The sequence below is a fragment of the Meleagris gallopavo genome, chromosome 2 (genome assembly GCF_905368555.1).
Source record: "Meleagris gallopavo chromosome 2, MGAL_WU_HG_1.1, whole genome shotgun sequence".
Taxonomy (NCBI): domain Eukaryota; kingdom Metazoa; phylum Chordata; class Aves; order Galliformes; family Phasianidae; genus Meleagris; species Meleagris gallopavo.
Genome location: NC_139405.1, coordinates 3,104,716 through 3,124,117, shown reverse-complemented (window position 1 = coordinate 3,124,117; position 19,402 = coordinate 3,104,716). Strand labels below are relative to the sequence as shown.

Sequence of the window (19,402 nt, the reverse complement as noted above, 5' to 3'; positions counted from 1 at the left end):
TAATAGCAAATCAATGCAGTTTTATTGGCCACTGTAGTTAAGATGTGTAGAATTAGATAATTTTAACAAACAAAAATAGAGAAAAAAAAATGGTACTTGTAAAAATAAGCTTTTCTGGAGTTTTCCAGAGCCAGTTACCACAACACAACTTTTGCCACAGTAAAGGAAAACAAAACCTCATAATGACCAGGAAACAACTATTTCAGTTCCAGCATGGACACACACACTTGCCTCTTGCTTTTGCCCACGCCTATAATAATTTTTGACTGCTCAGAAGCAAATTTAACAAAGAAGTGGCAGGTGTGAGTTCAGTTCAATCTAATCCAAATCTCATCTATGCTGGAAGACACTGAGATCAGCAGTTGCTGAGAAAAAGGGTGGAACAGAAGCGTTGTGAATACACGAGGCACAAAGCTGAAGGAATTGCAGTAACAGCAGTCTTGAATGCATGGACAAGCAGCAGTGCTCATCTTGTCACCAACTCAAAACCGTGCTCGCTCACATTCCTTAGTTATTTGCAGGTGGCTCCAGCAGCTTTTCTTGGGAGAACAGGGACATGGAAAGCCTATCCTTAAGCATGGTACAGAGTTTTTTCCATGATGAAGTCTATTAAGTCCCAGAAGTTCACCTTCTTGTAACCAGGAGCACGTGCTACTTCACTTCCAATTGCTGTCTTCTCTCAGAAGAGATTCTGGAGTCTTTCACAATGGTAGGACCACAGTTTGGAATTACATCTCAGTTTCCAGCAGCTTGCTCCTTCCACAAAGTTGTTCGTTGTTCTTCATGTTGAGGAAAACACATCCTGAACACCTCACGTACTCTTTCAGTTTCAAAGACCAGCCTGACTTTCACCAGGCTGGACAGCATTTATTACCTGTATATTCCTAGCCTATATACATTGAAAGTTGAAAGCAATTACTTCACCCGTACAGCCCTCTTCACTAGCTTTTTCTCCCCCCCAAAATACACAACATATTATGCCCCAGACAGTCTCCAACATGCCTGTGCCTCCCACACTAGAACAGGGCAAGTTGCATTAACACTTGGTCTAGTTTTCAAAAGGTCATATTTCTGCACTATTTCATGCAAACATGAATGTTACCATTCCTGAAGCTAGGCCAACAACATTTAGGTTTAAAAGATGTTACAAAAATACTCCACGTGCATGACATTCCCATCCTCAGTCATTTAGCAGTGCTAAATAGCTAAACACCTACTTTCGTGACCGTTTGTGCTCTATGAGCAACACAACAAGTCTTCTCCTAAGGAGCTTTATTTCCTTTGCATATGACTTGCAAAATAAGTCCTTCAGTCTGTTGCGCAAAGCGGATAAAGAAGGCAGGCTCTGGCAATTTGGTATGTTTAGCATGATGTCAAAGAACTCTTTCCACACCTCAGCATTGACAAGCCTGCAAAGAACCAAAAAACAATAAAGGTATAAAAAAAATGTCCAAGTTTAAACTGCCAAAATATTATTTCCTGCTTTTACCCTGTGAAGCAGTTCCCATGCAATTAAACCCTGGCTTTTAAAGCACTGACATGTAAGTGCGAGCAACACTGGACAGAATGCAGGTCTAAGGTTAACAGTACATCTTTGTAGAAAAGAAAGCTTTCAAAAAGATCTTTGACACCAACCTTCTGAAGGATCCTTCAGGCTTCCAGACACCACTTTCATTCTTCACTTGCATGTAAGTACCAAACAGCATGCAGTAGACTGTTGCTGCAATGCCAAAGTAGTCTGTCTAAGCAAAGTACAGACAAGTTCCACGTTAAAAAAGGCATACCCAGACCACCAAGAACCAAACAAAACAAGCAACAAAATAGAAAGAACCCAAAGCAAAATATTCCCCCACCCCTCGGAGCTAAAAGAGCAGTCTCCATAAGAAGAGGGTTCTGGATGATGCCCTTAGAGCAGTGAGCTGAACCTACAGCACTGGTGCAGAAGTTTACTATTTCTATACTCTATTTATACTAGGTGCATGCCTTAAGCCCTGAATATTATGGCTGTCTATACAGCCTCATACCTGGTAGTTCCATGGTTTCTGGGTCAGCATTTCGATACACTGGAACCCAGATGTTTCACACTTTGCAGTAAATGCAGTTCCTTCAGGAAAGAGTTTCATGTCTATACTCTGTCCCAAATCAATGAGTGTCAGGCCATGAGAGAGATCATCTATGTCACACGTATCGTTGTCCAGAAACCTTTAACCAAGACAAGCAGCAGCAATCAGAGACTATAATACCACGATATGGTGGCACCTCACCTAGGAAAGGGAAATACTTGCCTTTCTCCAAGCATGAAATTATCGGGTTTAATGTCACCATGAATGATTTTGCAGCTATGGAGTTCTTCTACCATATGAAGAATTTTTACAGCAAAGTAGACTACAAATGCTTGAGGCATCACCTTTTCAGGAAGCTTTTTGTAAATGTTTATGGCATTCTGCATTAAAAAAAAAAAGGTAGGAAAGAACCATCAGCTACACAGAAACATCTCTATATGGATTTCATGTTCATAATAAGCACAGACTAAGCTCACAGTGAAGTTCCATAAAGTGAAGAGACTTCTGTATATCACAACATAGCAGCACTCAAAAAGGAACACAGATACTCAGAGCACAAGTTGAGTGCACTTACCAGCAAAGTTCCATAGTTATAGAGCTCACCAATCAAAATACTTCCATTTTGAAAGAAATGAGCAGAATAAAGGTGGATATAAAGATGATGTATACTTGGATCGAGCCTTTCTACCAGTTGGGTTGCTATGTAGAATTCCCAAGGATTGGCAGGTTTCTGGACCTGTAACAAGAAAGGTTCATTACTAGGTATATCTGCTAACAACAAACCTTTTTTTCTTGAACATCAGACTAATAAGCACTTTTGATGAAACAAAATGCTTATATCTACAGTATTCAACCTCAGGATAGTGAAATCCATCATATTGAATCATTGTTCCATTGTGGCTTATATGCTTTTTAATGTTATTTAAAATGTCAGTCTTTAACATTGATGTTTCAGTCTCCTGTTGGCAACATACACTTTGTTTAAGGGAAGGTTTACAGTGAGTTCAAAACAGGAAAACCTGATTCTGAGCATCAGGTATTTGGTGTAGGGGGAGGAAGAAAATTTCTTAGACATTACCTTTACCTATTAGAAAGCTCTTAGTTAAGTGTTATGCAAAAATATTTATTTGCAGGAAGACTGAAATATTGTGGATTTACAAAAAGACTTCAAAGCTATGGAAAAAAAGATTTGATGGGGGTGAGGTGTTGACTCAATTGCACGGTCACATTTCAGCCAGGCTGCAGTAAGTGTACACGTGGGCTTTTAGCCAACAGCAGACACAGGGTTGCATGATCTAGTAGGACCCTCTTGTGCTAAGCTGACCTCACAGTTGTGCAGACTTTCTTTTTGGCAGTAATTCTGATGAAAGTCCATCCTATCACCTGTTGCTCATTCCTGCAGTGAAGCAGCCTGCAGAAGGGGAGAGCAGGGAGGGAGCTGCTCAATCTATGATTGCCATCTAGACAAGCTTGTTTGTTAATAAAACTGCACCCTAGAGGCATCAACTAGCAGAGTATGCAACAGCCAGCTGCCACCAGAAAGGCAGGCTGCACAAAATGAGTGCTGGCTGAGTGCAGAACACTTGTGGAAAGCTAGCAGGTACATACTTGGGAAGGTGCAGGCCCTTTCAGAGTGACCTTATAGTATCAGCTGTTGCATCAATTTAGTCCACAGCAAATGAAAATGTGTATAAGACACACAAGTAGCCAGCTATGTTCAGCTGAGAAAGATATCCTAAAAATTATAGCCAGGTTACTTGTGACTACTTGATAGAGAGAAGATCAAGAGGAAGTAAAGACAAATTGATAAAAATAACTTTCCACACAGACTGCATCAGGCATTGCAGCACTCAAACTGAATAAAGCTTGACCTGAGCAGAATTAATCCAGGGAGGTATTAGATTACTGGAAGACTACAGAATTTTCCAATACTACTTACCTTGAATATTACTTTCTGATTGTTTCTAGGGTCACTGGCATTCAGAACAGAAGCCTGGTAGACTTGAGCAAAAGCTCCTTCTCCAACCAAGCTGTCCACACAGACTGAGAGGGAACCTTTACAAGACAGAAGAGATTAGCAAGTCCCACTTGCAAACTTCAGCAAAAAGATGCAATTACTCAGCCAAAAGAAAACACACCAGTCATACATAAGTTAGTGCTTTAATGCTAGTGCTAGGCTTTCTCTACTTGCTCTTCTTGCTAACCAAACTTTTCATAAAAGAGAACCCGTAATCACCCTTGAGAAGGAGTGCTGTGAAGTACTAAAAAAAAAAAAATAAAAAAAATCAGTGTTTCTATTTTTACTCGACTCCAAAGTGCATTTCTTAAAAAGTAAACACTAATGTTTACATGTAAGTATGTTGCAATTACTGTCACACAGACTTTGTTGACAGAGGACTGCTGCTGTCCCATACAAAGTGCAAGAGTTGCATCATAGATTAGCAGGAGAGGAAAACTAACAAAGGTTTTTGCTCCTTACTCAGAACACCAGTCAAAAATGGTTGCATTCTAACTACAAAAGACAAAACAAAGTTGTCTTAATTTCAAATATGAAGTCCAGATAATCTGGAAACTATTTGGATATATGCATAAGCAAGCTGGATTAGAAAAATAAATAGTTCAGAAGTTTTCAGAAAAGTCTGTAATAAGTGCTTCAGAATGAAATGTTTGAAGTAGCTCTTACCAAGATGGAGTTCAGCCCTCGCTTGGATAGGTGGAAGAACAGATTTCCATTCAAAATAGTTGGTATATGTACTGAGTGGCTTAGGGAGCTCTGATAAGAATTTGCAAATCAATTCCTTATCCCAAGGGTTCTCAACAAGGACTTCAGGAAAAAAAGAAAAACATTTAAGCCATAAGGAAAGTGTCATTTCAAAGAGGTACCACAAGCTTAAAACTGAACGAGTATAATTAATCCACACTTGTCCTTCCATTGCTTGTGCATAAGCAGCAATCTCTTTGCAGGAGCCACAAGACATTGTGCTTACTGCAGTGACCACCTTCACAGTGGAACAAAGCACTGCTCCAACAACATGATGCTGCTCCAGTCTCAGATTTCACAGAAGAAAATCACAGCCAAGGCTCCGTACCTGAAGCTCCACCAGTCCTGGCTGTCCTGCTGTCCTGCTCAGTTCTGGACAGTTTTTCATGGGAAGTCTTGTCCACCCCAAGAGATGAAGAATATTCAGCTCTACTAGTGGTAATCTGCTCGTGTAATTTGTGAGAAGCAGCTGCAGTGATGGCATTTCCTTGACACTCTCCTTGTTTTGCAATGTGTTTAAGAGCAGGGCTATATATTTAAGAAAAAACAAACAACTTTTAATTGGCAGTACTTCCATGCCATTTTTACCTCTTCACTAAGCCAGAAGTACAAACAGCTGTGCTTGCTGCCATTGCCATAACCATAAGCAGTCTGGGCATGGCTAGCCATATAAAGAAGAACCACCTCTACAAGCTATCTACATCTTCAAGCAGCAAATAAATCCGTTCAAAGCCAACAGAGCCCAGCAGGCTTGTCAGCATTCCTTATTTGCTCACGACTCTTTTTGCATTGCAATCATTGACTCCTTAATAATGCCTGCACATCATTTCTGACAAAACCTTCTGTAGATCTCACGCTCTGGATCAAAGATACTTCACACACCAACAGTTCTGCTCAGCTGCTCCAACCTCTGCATTAATAACACTGAAAAATGCAGCCCACAACAGGGAGCATGCAGGCAGAATTGGCAAGCTGAAGTTTGCCTCCAAATGCATGTAAGTAAGTTCTCTACTTGATCAGGACTTCACCATATCATTGAAAATGGTGCTTGCACCTGAGTGTGAAACGTGCATTACAAAAAAAAAGGTACTGTTGGGCCCCCCATGGAAACATTTAAAAAGACACCATGGGAGGTCCAGACAACCACCAGTGCAATAATTAAGTTGCTGCAGTTGATGAAAGCCAGGTATTTGCCAAATGTGTCACTTTCACCCACACTCTCTGCAAACTGTTTCCCAAACACTGCAGTAGCACTATCAACTAGCTCTTATTGTGGCCCCCCAGGGACTGTAACACATTTACAGTAGTTGTACAATAGCTAAAGCACTTGTTACCCATGTCGTGTGCCAGAAAACTGAAGTTACACAAGCATTTTTACAGATATTATCACCATAGGTTCACACAGCTCCACAAAGTGCTAATATGTATGCTAAACAGAGTCAAGCTGATACCAGTATGTTAGCTTTGGATTACTTGGAGGACTTGACCCAATTGCAACACAGCAGACTTGCCTACTCTGGCATAAATTTGCATTGCAACCTGAAAATCTCACCCAGTCAATGCCATACCTTAGCTTCTTAGTTTTTGCCTTCTTATGCAGTTCTTCAGAAAATTCCAAATCCATTTGCTGCAAGTCATTCTTGGAAGCTGAACAAAGGGAGTAGCAACAATAACACATGCTTATTTTGCCCAAAAGGCAAGCACATTTAAACCATTATTTTCAACACAAGAAGGGAAAGTCACACTGCAACTGTGAAAGCTGCTGAGGTATCATGAGAGCTAGAATTGAACAAGCCTATTTTAGAATAGACAAGGGAAACACGATAGCTTGATTTGCTTAGAGAAGAGTATTCCAGAGCTGAACGAGGGGTAGACAAAAATAAGGGACCTCACCAAAGAAGGTGATGCTGGGATTTCAGTCAACTGTTTGGGTTTTCACAGACTGGAAAATCCTCTCCAGAGGTTCAGATTAGACCAGTCAAAGCTCTCTGGTCCCTTGCCATCTTATCTTTTTTGCTCCCAATTAAAAAAAAATTTGGAAAGCATAAGTGCTGGGCCTGCCCATACTCTTAGCTGTTGTTTTGCAAAGGATTTGCATTGAGAAGTTGTAGCAGTGGGAGCGATACCTGTGCTTTACTTGGCAAGGCCTGCAAGGTAACTAGGGCACAGATACGGAGGTGAGAAGCACTGAATTTGATGCTCTAAGCCTGAAGCATTCACTATTTTACCTTTGTCCTCCAAAGCTGGCCGTGAACGCACTGACAGGTAATTAAACGGTGTTGATACAAGTCGGGCAGCTTCTGTAAAGTCTCTTGTGTTGTTTGGACAGGAAGCTAATGTTTTATTGGTACATGACGCATTCCACACTATACAATCATCCTGCAAGAACTCTGGTGTCCTTGTCTCTTCCTAGACAGGAAAATAAATACACAGACTTAAGCTAAGCCATCAAAACTAACTTGTCAGATCTGCACTGTAACATGCTACAGTCAGCCTCAATAACACAGAGTAGGCATGTGTCAACATGCAAAAAGTAAAGGAGTGGCAATATAACCTAAATCACAGGCTTATATAGTTTAGTTTTGTATCAGATCTGCATGTGGGCAACAATCAACTTCACAGCAAAATGCTGGACGCCAAGAAATTGCCATAGTAGTCTGAAGAACACCAAGGTTTAAGCAGCCTAAAGTTCAACTCTTCTCCTCAGCTATGAAGAGTGCTGGGTGGTTAGCGCAGCTTCAAGCACCAATGGCTCCCTGTCATTCCTTTCCTAACACAGACGCCAAATCTACACAGCAGCCACAATCAGATTTGTTCTGGAAACAGAAATCTCTCTCTGAAGCTCCTAGGTTTGTTTTTGTTTTTGTTATAAAGTGAAAACTAACTGAAAAAGCTCATCTCATTGGCAGAAAACAGAAAGGGGTATCGAGACTTAAACGAGTTCAGCGCAGCAGGACGGGGATGGAACAAAGGTATTTGCCCTCTAACTGCCTAGCCATGGCTGTCAAGGCTAACTCCTGCAATAAGATGAAACACTCACTTCTGTGCAGTCAGTCAAGGGACGCTCTCCAATATTTCTGGGCTCTTCTGTCTTGCTTTTTGGTGGTGGAATCCTGACAAAACAGGTAGTTTAGAATAACTTTTCCCTAAAAACTTCTCAAAGGAGTCTAATGGTAAGACAGACTTGTAAAGAGAAATCCATTTGTGCATAACCTAGAGAAGTTGCAGTAGTTCAAAGAAACTAGCTATCCACACTTACCCTGAAAATTAAGGATCTTAAGTATGCTGTCCAAAACAGGAAAGTTGTGTAATTCTACAGAGAAGCAACTGCAGCTTTCTCATGCCACTTTGCCACAGCTCACACTGATTTTACTCAAGTCAATCCTGATATTGCAAATACAGTTATAGAAGAATTGTACGTATAGAATTGATTCTATTCCATGTCTTCTTAATAAGCCTAACTCAGTTTTTTTTCCTCCTTACCCATTGTTCTCCTTTTCCTCTTCATCTTCAAAGATAGAAAACATGGGCACAACAGGGGCGACGACGTTAGTTTTCAAGGTTCCATCAAGCTCTTAAAAAGAAAAGATCACTAATGTTCATAAAAATTCACATTTCCTCCCCTAATTAAGAAGGTGATGGGGTTGGATTTGTAGCTTTTCTTTCGGGCTATTGCACTTTTATGTCAGGCATAGATATGCCAGGGCAATGCACCTATCACTAGCTATGATTCCTGTTTTGAGGAAGGTCAAAGCTTGATAAATTACTTTGGGCACACAAGGACTTTGATACACTTTCTTGGAAAGCTCAGACAAACTTGAAGAAAACAGAGCAGATGGGCAAGGCAAATATGTAAGTGCTTGACACAGAGCATGAGATGAGGTCATGGCTACATTCAGCTACCCCAAGAGTGCCTTCAGAACTGCCACTCAGCTGCTCTTTCCTACAAACTTTTGGAAATGCACGTGACTTTTCCATCTCAGAAACAAAGTATCCAGGAATACATAAGCTTTCTTGGCTGCATCTGGCCGGTTACAAAATCTCTCTGAACTCACTGTTGTCTGAAAGCCCGGCGCTGGTTTACAATCTCAGCTGTTACAGATAAACTGAAGATTCTGAGACTAACACCCAGCCTGCAAAATGTTTCAGAACAAAAATCTTAACTCTTAAAGTAGCAGCTGTGCCTTTTTCAAAATCAAGACTTTAAGTACCACTAAAATGTCTACAGAGAACCAGCATTTAATTAGGACATTACTAGGCTGCTAGTAGTAAAGTACTCCTGCCTTCCTCAGACTGTGCACTAGCATCTAGAACCTTGTCAGTAAATTCATTATCAAGTTAAGAAGCTGCTCCTTCACTCTGCACCTACTTAAGAAACTTTTTACCTTGCAATTGTGAGGACTGGTGAGCAGGAAGTAAAGGAGTGAAATCTCGTGGCACGAAAATAAAAGCACATACCACTTTTGCAGAAAAAGGCTTCAAATTGCTCCTCACTTTCTTCTAGAGGAGGTGATTCAGGGAAGACAGGTGTTTGAAATACATCCATTAGAAAGCCTAAAAAAAAAAAAACAAAACCAACATCACCCAGCAGAAAATATATTGTCCGAGGTTTTTCCACTGCGTAGGAGTCAAATCAAATGCCAGTTATTACAATTCTTAGCATTTATCAAATGCCAGTGATCAATTATTCGTTGTTATTTCATTTGAACACTCTGCATAACTGAACAAAACCAGAAAGATCAGACTTGCCAATGCCTAACTGTTGGTACAATGACTTGTCTATTCTTAGATCTCTCAAAGATGACATTTACAGTTCTTGTATTATTTTTTGTCTTAATGGCCTGGGTTGAAAAGGACCACAATGATCATCTAGTTTCAACCCCCCTGCTATCTGCAGGGTCGCCAACCACCAGAAGGAGCAACTTATTTATATTCTGAAGGAGTAACTTCCTTATCTTACTCGAGATTGGGATATCTAATGAACAACTCAAGGTCTATATTTTTTTTTAAACTCTTTATAAGTTTACCTGCAGCTGCAGTTGTTTGCTATATGGTAGTAGTCAAGAGGCTTACTATCAAAACTGAAGAACGTGACAGGAGTGCATGAGAAGGATAGAATAGCATCAGGATATTACCATTCCACATCTGACATCAGAAACAAAATTGCAATTTCCATTTCAGCATTTTGAAAAATCAGTGTTTAGAGAAGATGATGCCTGTTTAATAAATCAAAAGACCTCTTGCATGAGGTACCCTTGTATCAGCTTTGGGGGGAGCTCAATTTCAACCCAAGTTACTAACTTTGGATCATTCTTCCACATTAGCCTGTGACAGGTCTCAGAGTCACTGACAGTGCTGACAAGAGCAGCTCAAGTAACATGAAGCAGCTTAGCCTGGGGCTAACAATGTGTTAGCAAAGCATTTATTACTTGAGATAAGTTTTACTCCTCCTATCCTGGAAGAACACAATCAAAGTGTTGGGTCATCCACTCAGTTACAAAAGAAGGGTATGGTACCAGTGCTATTAATTTTACTTTTTTTTTTCCCCTCTTTGGAAGAGCTGTATAAATGCCCATTTGTAGAAAACCTCATTTTATCTTCTGCTCCAGTAAAATTACCCAGCAAGATCCCACTCATTCCAGTGAAGCTAACACGTTATTCCAAATGCTTACCCAATGCTTCTTTTGTATGAACTGTTGGTGAAGGTTGCACTTTGAATGGTGTTGCTTGCATTGCTCCTCCCAGTGAGGTGTTTGGTGTAGCCTGAGAAGCATTTCCAGAAGCAAAGGAAGCATTTCCAGCTCTAGATACTGGAAAAGGAAACAGCGAAACTATTTCTAAAGTAGCCTGGGATTGATTGTTAACATTTCAGTAGCCAGTAAGAGAAATAAACAAGAGGAGTAACAGAATGACAACTCAGAGGTTTTATAGAGCAGACTTTGGCTTATCTAGTGATCTGCTTGTTGGGATCCCAGAGGAGACTACCCTGAAGGGCAGAATGGACCTTGGACAAACATCTGGTCTTTGAAGACATTGTTACCAACTCGCAGGAAATATCCATTCTGACTCAGTGAGTCAAGCAGACAGGAAGCCAGCAAGGACAAAAGATCTCCCAACAGAACTCAAACCAAAAAATTGCACAAAAGTGGGAATAGGAACTGGATACACAGAAGAGAGAATGTGAAATTGCCCTGAAGTGCGAAGAAAGAAGCTTAGCTAGGATTGGACCCAGTGAGAGATGTGGCAACAAGGGCTTCTTGTAAAAAAGTAGGGAAACTGAGGAAAGCAGGTTCACTACTCAGTGGGATAGGTGACCTAGTGAAAGATGACATGGAAAACATGCTTTGTCCTCATTCTTACTCTAAGGCCTGTCCCCAGGTCCTCGATAGTTCTGGCAGAAAGCTGAGGAAGAAAGCATTACATGGGAAGCCTGGAGTTCCCAGTCAGACAAGGTTAGTTTGCACAAGACTAATGAAGTATAAACAGCCTGTAAGCAGTGGCAGTTGAAAACTGGAAGGGATTAGCAGGTCTCACAGTCTGTTTCTGCTTGTATGAGTCATCATTACAACCAGGTTACAGCTGTATTTCAGTATTTTGATCTCATTTCTCTGCCATATCACCTCTGCAGGTGAGTAGCGGAATTAAAAACATGCTCCCATTAACTTCCCTGCTTTAACCTGAGAAAAATCCCCTCTCAAGAGCAAATCATCATTTTGCCACTTAAAAGATGACATCTCAAAACAAATTAGCATCTTCTCTGAAATACCACAGTATTTCTCTGAAATACCACAGTACACTAAAACCAATATCTATTGGTGGTGACTGTGACCAGTACTGGTGCCTAACGAGAAGGCAAAAACATAAGCAAAACTCAACTAACTACTCAAACTCCTATAGAAACTCCTATGAAATATCTTGGTCATCTTAATTCAGAACAACAAGTAGTACAATGATCCCAAGGGAAGCTCAGGAAGTCATGATTCATTTTCTGCTCCTACATCCTATCTATATAATCTCAGGTATGATGCATTCAATAGACTTCTGGACAAAAAAAATAGTTAAGATCATCCTACAGAATTCTTGCTATAGACAAGACATGGGGAATCTCATTTTGCATATATATAAAATCAGAGTTTTCATAATTCATTTGGGAAGGAATTTCAACAGTTAAGTACTCTTTAAAGTTAGAGAATTTGTCTTACTTTAAATGGAATGGAAATACTAAGATTGGAATAGTGTCTTTCCATATTTGATGTAGGACTTCTGGCATGAGGTAGAGCTCCCCAGTAAAGTCTCACATGCATTTATACTGAATATTAGGAGCTTTCAAACAAGATGGCCTAGGTCCACCAAAACTGAAATGCTGCATGCTGTTCATCCCTAGCCAGTAAAGACGTGCCAGCCATGTTGGTCTCTATCAAAATTTAGTTTATTACCTTCCACGTCCACACAAGTAGTTAGTCCAGTGGATGATGTCCTTTTAGAGTGCCTTCAGAAAAAAAGATTTAAAAACATTAGCTTGAAATAAATGCCTTTCTTTAAATTCCAGGACTTAATAGTAACGGTAATTAGTAAGGTTACTAACCAGTAAGAAGGCCTTTCCCAGATTTAAAACAAAGGAAACATCACAGAGACATTGGTAACCCTACAGCCCTCCCCACACAGGACATAAAAATGAAGTCAAAAGAAAACTTTAGAGATTGACCTGCCCCCACTCTGTCCAAGATTCTCAGTTGCCAATAGTAAAAGCCAGAAATGCAGCAGTCCTTTGAGAAAGATAAAATGCAGCCAGCAAATGTTCTTCTTGAATACAGTTTGCCTCCAGGTAAGCCTCTGCCATAAATGAATGACAACCATTGCATTTCTTCCTATTGGTCAAGTTTCCTCAGCTGTGCTCATTTTGCACACCTAGGTTTCCCCCCCTGCCTCTGAACTATTTTTTTTTTTATTAGCTGCCATATAAACCAAAACACGAAAAATAAATACAAGCACTTTTTTCTTCTCCAGAGACCTTAGAAGCCAAGTTGTAACATCTGGGATTTGCATGAACTAAGCACATTCCGTAGTTTATTTCAGGCATGCCAGGGACACAAATGCTGAATAATCACTTTCATTATGCACTGAATTTACTCTTCGTTATTACAACTAAAACACAGGGTCAAAGGAATTAAAAACTGAAACGAGGACCTGAAACTTATAAAAGTTTGACCTATGTCTTCTAAATATTGGTTTCCACAAGTTCTTAAGATTTTTTAGAAGAGGAAGAAAAAGGTTGCCTTTTTTTTTTTCCTCCCAAGTTAATTCTCAGTTTCAAGTAAAGACACAAAAGACTAAATAATCTGCAGGGCATGAATTAGCTTTTTTATACATACCCTTCTCTGGTGCTCCACTGAGCAGCTGAGTCAGGTTGTGCCCGTTCCTGAGCTGAAACCTTATTGAATGGAGGGTGTGACAAACCATTGTGGACTTCTCTAAGCTCCTGTTGAGTTGTGATTGCGTCCTTCTTGTATGGCGTTTTTATCAGGGAGGTTGATGTCATCCAGTGGCCAGATGGTTTTGCTGACTCCAGTGTAAGAGATTTTGATAACAAAGTACTTGACTGAGGTTGATCTGGTACCAGACTTGAGCTCTGGCAAGGTGCCATCCAGTTCTGCTGCAGAGTTGCATTGAGTGCCACATGTGGATGTACCTTTAGAAACAAGAAACAGTCTTTTAACCCCCCAAAGGCCCCACATGTGTGTAACCATTGCCAGTTTGCATAACTTATAACTGCTTCTCACATTTAAGAGGACTCTCAGAGGCGATATCAATCTTTGAGGTTTAACAATTAAAATTCTCTTCATTATGTATTTCAAATTATGCCAGGTATCTGTGCTAGTCAGATATTGCAGCCTTGACTTCCAGATTTGGTTATCAAACCACTCAGGTTACCAGGTAAAGCACAGTTAAGTTTTAAGAGAGAGTTTTATGAGGACTGCTCCTATTGAACATAACACACACTCACCACTGTCTTATTTGGTGCAACGAATGTTGTAGGTGCTGGTTCCAGCCTAGTTTCCTCCAAGCTTTTGGTGAGCTGAGTGAGCTGTTCCAGCTTCTGCTGCAGGGCTTGCAGTTCGAGGACAGCTGCTTCTTTTTTCCTCACGAACTCCTTCTCTTCCTCTTCTAAGAAAGAAATATTGATATGCCATAAAACAGTTAATTTTTATTATTATTATTTTTTTTAAAAAACTTTTTTGTTTTGTTTACAAAGATTCAAGCTGCAGAAGACGAAACCCAGGGATGAGTTTAAATCCTAAATAACAACATCAGGCCAGTTTGGGAATTGAAGAATTTGTAGGTAACCAAATACCACCACACTTCAGTCACTCGCATATTAACTGATACTTGCAAGCTTGTTCCACTCTGTTTTTGAACAGGGACACTAACTTGGGCTTTCATAAATTTGTCAGGCTTTAGCAGAGAGTTTGAAAATACATGAGTACAGACAGGTACTAGATTTCCAACACTGTAAGAGGGCTTCTGAAATAGCTAGATGAAAATGGAAGAATACCCTGTTCTTTTTGCCTTTTGAAACGCTCGTATTTCTTGAAGTATCGGTTGGCTCTCAGCTCCTCAAATGAAAGTTCAGAGCCCTCACAAATGAGCAGGTTTTTATCATACATTGCAACCTGTTTGCATTCCACAGCAGAAGACAACGATGTAGGAAGAACTTCAGATTTAGAGATGTATGTAACACACGTCCTGTGAGGAAAAATAGAGTTCTATGTCAGTCCATTGGTTTTGTTCTGAGAGCATCTTAATTTTTCCCTATAGAGAACTGGCATATTATATTCTTTTTCAAACTTACACTTGTTGTCTTCCATCAGAAGAGCAGGACTGAGTATCAGCAGAATCAGGACCCTAAAGATGCAGAGTGGGGAAGAAAGAAATCCAATATTATAGTTAGCCATCCATTTTGACAAGACTAGCAACCAGGAAGTTCCTAAGATTTAATTCTGATTGAAGAAGTGGCAACTCAGGCCACGAGTGTAGCAACAGCAGACCAGAAAAAGTTATACAAGTTGTAAGAACTTGAGAAATCTATTCCTGAAGAATTAGCTGTATAACAGTTAGCTGTAACCTCAGACCTTTTGGAAGATGAACAAGATCCCAGAGAATCCAGACAGACAGATGTAGATCTGGAAATTGCAGTCAATAATAAATTGAAGGATTCTAGGACTACTTGAGCAGAAGTTTTGATTTCAAAATACTAAGATCCTAAGTTAGGGACCAGTTGGGTTTGTTAAGAACAGATTGGACAGCCTTCTCCAACTTCTTTCTTTGACAAGCTATCCAATTTCAGGGCTAGGGGGCAGGCAGCAAGTCAAATAACTTTAAGCTCTATTCCATCACTCCATGACACCATGGGTCAATAACAGCAGGCAATATCCCCCAAGATCACATTTCATTTATCGTGCCAGAAAAGCTGTGAAGAACCAAAACAAGCTTTGCCATACCTCAGAAGATCAACAGTGTTGCATTCTGTACTTATTTAAGATGTGTTAGAAGCAACATGATTTCTCTTTTGGTTTTATTGTGGGGAATGGGTAAAGGAAGGCAACTAAAGGGTGGCAGAGTTTGGACTCTATAGTTAACAAAAACTTCTACTAGGTATGAATAGAAACTCAGGTGGAACTTGCTATAGACTGACCTGGCAGGCTACAGCATTCTGCTGACATTTCAAGAGAGGCTCAGGGGTTGTGGGAGAGTCATCTCCTAATGATTTCCTACATCAACAGGCTGACCTCTAAAAGAAGCCACCACTGAGGACTAGTTGAGAAATTTCTCTTCTTCCTCAGGAATTATTTTTTATTCATTCTTCAAAAGCATACAAAAATGTAACTTGAATTTCACAGAAATTCAATCAATTCAATTTCACATCAATATTCCAGAAGCATTACTGACAGAATACTATTGATAATACTATTCCTCCAAAACAGTGGTTGGTAGATATATGGATCACATTTTGTTTGTGATTACTGGAAACGTGCTGAGTGATTAACAAGCACTTCTATTAGCCAAAATATTTCTATGAAGATGTGATGCTTAGAGTGTAAAAAACCACCACAAAGGTGTTTGTGGTACCTGGAAGATACTGTTAGAACATTCTGATTTTCTTATCCAATGACACTTTCTAATCTAAACGTTATATGAGCATTTCAGTCTTCCTTGTACTAATTTACTTCCCCAGTTTGTTACCTGATTTCTGCACGTGTATGCCAGATCATTAAGAATTGTAACACCTGTTTGAGGAGCCATTTGATTTTCAGCATTTGAAGTTTGAAGTGGTTTTACAGTAGCAGCACCTGGGACAGATTAAATTGGCTTGTATTAACGAGTAGAAAGATTTATCATCTATTAATGACTTTAAACATTAGAAAACTAATACCTCTTTTTGAACATACTTAAGAAAACAGAAGAAAATCAGTTTCTACAGGCAAATTATTACACTCTGTAGCCACAAAACTAGCTGTGAAATTCAATGAAAGCCCTCTGTTCAGTTTTCTACAATGCATGTTATTACATTCTCAAAGAAAACGATCCTATCATTTTTGGAACCGATGACAGAACACTCAATCACTGCCCAAGTCTGATAAGGGGCACAAGCTTGTAACCAAGTTGAATTTTAAGTTTTGTTATTAAAATACTATTAATCTAATTTTACAGCTGCTACTCAAATTATTTCTTATTTTGATTTCTTATATTCCCAACTTTATTATTGGAACAGTATAGTATTGAAATTGCAAGATCTCAACCTTCAGTTGCTTCATGAAATAAACCTCTGCTGGATGTTTTAACATCTTAATGTTATAGAATAGAATCAACACAGCAGGTTTCCTCTGCAGAGCTCTATTAAGTGAAGATCCACTTAGAGAGCAGATTAGCTGAGAGAAACAAAGCACGCAGCAGCTTCCTTCACTATGACAAAACTCACTGACAGGTAAAAGATTAATCCAACTTAAGTACACCTCACAGCCAAATACCTGTAGCCTCACCTTGCAGAGAAGGATTCCAAGGATCGTAATTCTGCAGCCAGCTAAATTGCAAGAAACATCAGTTGTTATTAAGTAACCTGTCCCCCATTCCTTCCCATCCACCCCCAGGAACCTTTGATTTCCTTACACAATTATTGTACCTAGAAACGTTACCCTAAAATACTCAGGGTAGTTACAGGACCCTTATTGTTGTACACTGACAGGTACTGGTAGTTTCACATTCTTAAAAATAAAAAAGCTCCACAGTATACAGAAGAGTTGGAAATAGGGTTGCTTTATCATCAGTAGAGGAAGCATCTCATGATAAGCACCAGCTCTAGCATTTCCAACAGCTAAATGCTAAACTCCAGCAGACCTACCTCTGCAAAGTAACAAGTACAAGGAACTGAACCTACATATGATGGTCAACATGCCTCCAATACAGACTTCAAATTCACTCAGGAACTGATGTCTAATTCCACTGCAGTTCCAGCTATTGCCATTGACCAGAAGAGTCAAGGAACATCCAAACCAATTATCAGCAGAACTGTGCATCCAGCAGGCAGCCGTTGGAAGTACATGCAGCTACAGGGTGATGTACATCCAACTGACATGCCATCATAAGCACACAATCATTTGACAAATTGGATGCCATTAGCATGGGTAATTGCTCCAGCTTTCAACTAACAAAAGTTCATGTGTAGAATCACAGAATTGCCTGGCTTGAAAAGGACCACAATGCTCATCTAGTTTCAACCCCCTGCAATGTGCAGGGTCGCCAACCACCAGATCAGGCTGCCCAGAGCCACATCCAGCCTGGCCTTGAATGCCTCCAGGGATGGGGCAGCCACAACCTCTGTGGGTGTAGTAAATCCAGGGCAGGTTTGTGATGTTGAACAGGCTATGCTATGAGTTTTAATCTATTTAAAAAAGAACAGACAGGAGATTAATCAACTAGTTGTAGCATTTTCCTTTTTCTTGGGCCTCCTTCACTGAAGGCACTGCGTTAGAGGCTTTCTCAATATACCCTCCAAAACAGCCAGCAAATAGTGAATAGCAAAGAATCATTCTTAGGTTTACACCCACATTTCCCAGCAATAACCGTTGGTCTGTCTCCCTATAGTACAGGGTATCCAAGGAAAAAAAAAATGACAAACACTCACAACTGAACACTATTTCAGTAAATAAGAAGTGTGTCAGAATTACCAATACAGCTGTTGCAGGTTCTCTTGTGGCTGTGCCTGGTTGCGAAGTCCTTTTTGAACAACAGACACTGCACACTGCACGAGGCCTTCTTTTACAAGTTGCTGAGCCCAAGCAATATAGAAGGCAGAGATGTTTGTGCCAATTCCCTGACCACACAGGTAGTCAAAATACACGCAAGGAGGATTGATGAACTCTGCCTGCACAAGACAAAAGACACATAACCCACAAGCTCTTCCAAAAGCATTCAAGGAAATCACAAGCAAAACAGAAGAACAACTTCCTTCTTACCATAGCAAGAAAGCATTATTTTCTAAAGATACAAACACAGTGCCTTTCTTGCAGTGCAAGTAATTGGGGGCCAGGTGAACCACAGGAAAGAGGATCCCCTCCAAGAATTTGTGCACAAAGACACACAGCTTAGTAAGCAGAAAAAAGGAGCTGCAAGCTGCTTTCAGCCACAGAGCCGCCAAGCAGAAGGACAGCTTTAACTTTTTAGGACAGCTTTAACTTTTTAGGACAGCTTTAACTTTTTAGGACAGCTTTAACTTTTTAGGACAGCTTTAACTTTTTAGGACAGCTTTAACTTTTTAGGACAGCTTTAACTTTTTAGGACAGCTGAATTTTCCTAAGACCCTAACACCTACCAGCTTAATGCAGCAGTTCACAAATCTACCGTCCTGGCGATACTTCTCGTCGGTCAGGAACGCCTTCACAAGCTGCTCCAGGAGACGCGGCAGGCGCTTCTGTTGTTCGTGAGGCGGCAGCGAGCCCTGCACCCACCGCACGTACCTGAAAAGCGAACAGGCGGGTCAGAACCGAGCCGAGCCCCACAGCGGCGCCCGGCAGCCGGCACACCGACCTGTCCCACGGCTCCAGCGGATCGTTCCCCTGGTAGTTTTGAATCTGCGCCTCGTAACTTCTGTAAAACAAACAACGGTCTAACCGGGCCGAGGAGTTCTCAGGCCGAAGGCCGTACGAAACCCCCGCTCCTCAGTCAGCCCGCCCCGCTTCCCGCCACCGTCCCGCTCACCGCGCGATCTTCTCCTCAGCCATCCCTGCACCTCCCGCCCCAACCGCCGCCAATTTAAACTCGGCGCGCATGCGCAGTACGGCCTGGCACTGCATCCCCATTGGCCCCCCTTGCACCAATACCACTCACCGCCGCCTAGTCCCGTCCCTTTCCACCAATCCCACTCACCGCCGCTGTCAAGCCCCGCCCCCTCCCGGCAGCACTTCGGTGCTCCGCCTTCCCCGCATGCCGCCGGGCTCGTTGGCACGGCGAGGGGGGCTGAATGTCCATATAGTGCATAGGCAGGCCCAGGTGGTGCGACGCAGGGCTTTGCGATGCTCCAGAT

The 19,402-nt window shown here is 41.0% G+C and overlaps 1 protein-coding gene across 2 annotated transcripts; it reads right to left on the bottom strand.

Moving 5' to 3' along the window:
- On the bottom strand, nucleotides 1–19,164 carry BUB1 (BUB1 mitotic checkpoint serine/threonine kinase). Of its 2 annotated transcripts, none has more exons than XM_003203638.5 (25): nucleotides 19,078–19,164; nucleotides 18,907–18,966; nucleotides 18,692–18,836; nucleotides 18,048–18,244; nucleotides 16,863–16,903; nucleotides 16,066–16,172; nucleotides 14,675–14,727; nucleotides 14,378–14,568; nucleotides 13,829–13,989; nucleotides 13,197–13,513; nucleotides 12,261–12,313; nucleotides 10,497–10,634; nucleotides 9,283–9,378; nucleotides 8,308–8,398; nucleotides 7,865–7,937; nucleotides 7,053–7,233; nucleotides 6,393–6,471; nucleotides 5,153–5,352; nucleotides 4,747–4,887; nucleotides 4,003–4,118; nucleotides 2,638–2,799; nucleotides 2,286–2,443; nucleotides 2,025–2,202; nucleotides 1,636–1,742; nucleotides 1–1,409 (listed from the first exon to the last, which is right to left on the bottom strand). In XM_003203638.5, exons 1-25 carry the CDS (start codon nucleotides 19,146–19,148, stop codon nucleotides 1,214–1,216), a joined length of 3,312 nt encoding a protein of 1,103 aa, XP_003203686.2. In that variant the 5' UTR covers nucleotides 19,149–19,164; the 3' UTR covers nucleotides 1–1,213. The 2 variants fall into 2 exon arrangements, with proteins under 2 accessions (XP_003203686.2, XP_085074748.1); XM_085218622.1 differs by having other exon boundaries at nucleotides 1,264–1,409; nucleotides 1,636–1,738.
- Between the last annotated feature and the right edge of the window lie 238 nt (nucleotides 19,165–19,402).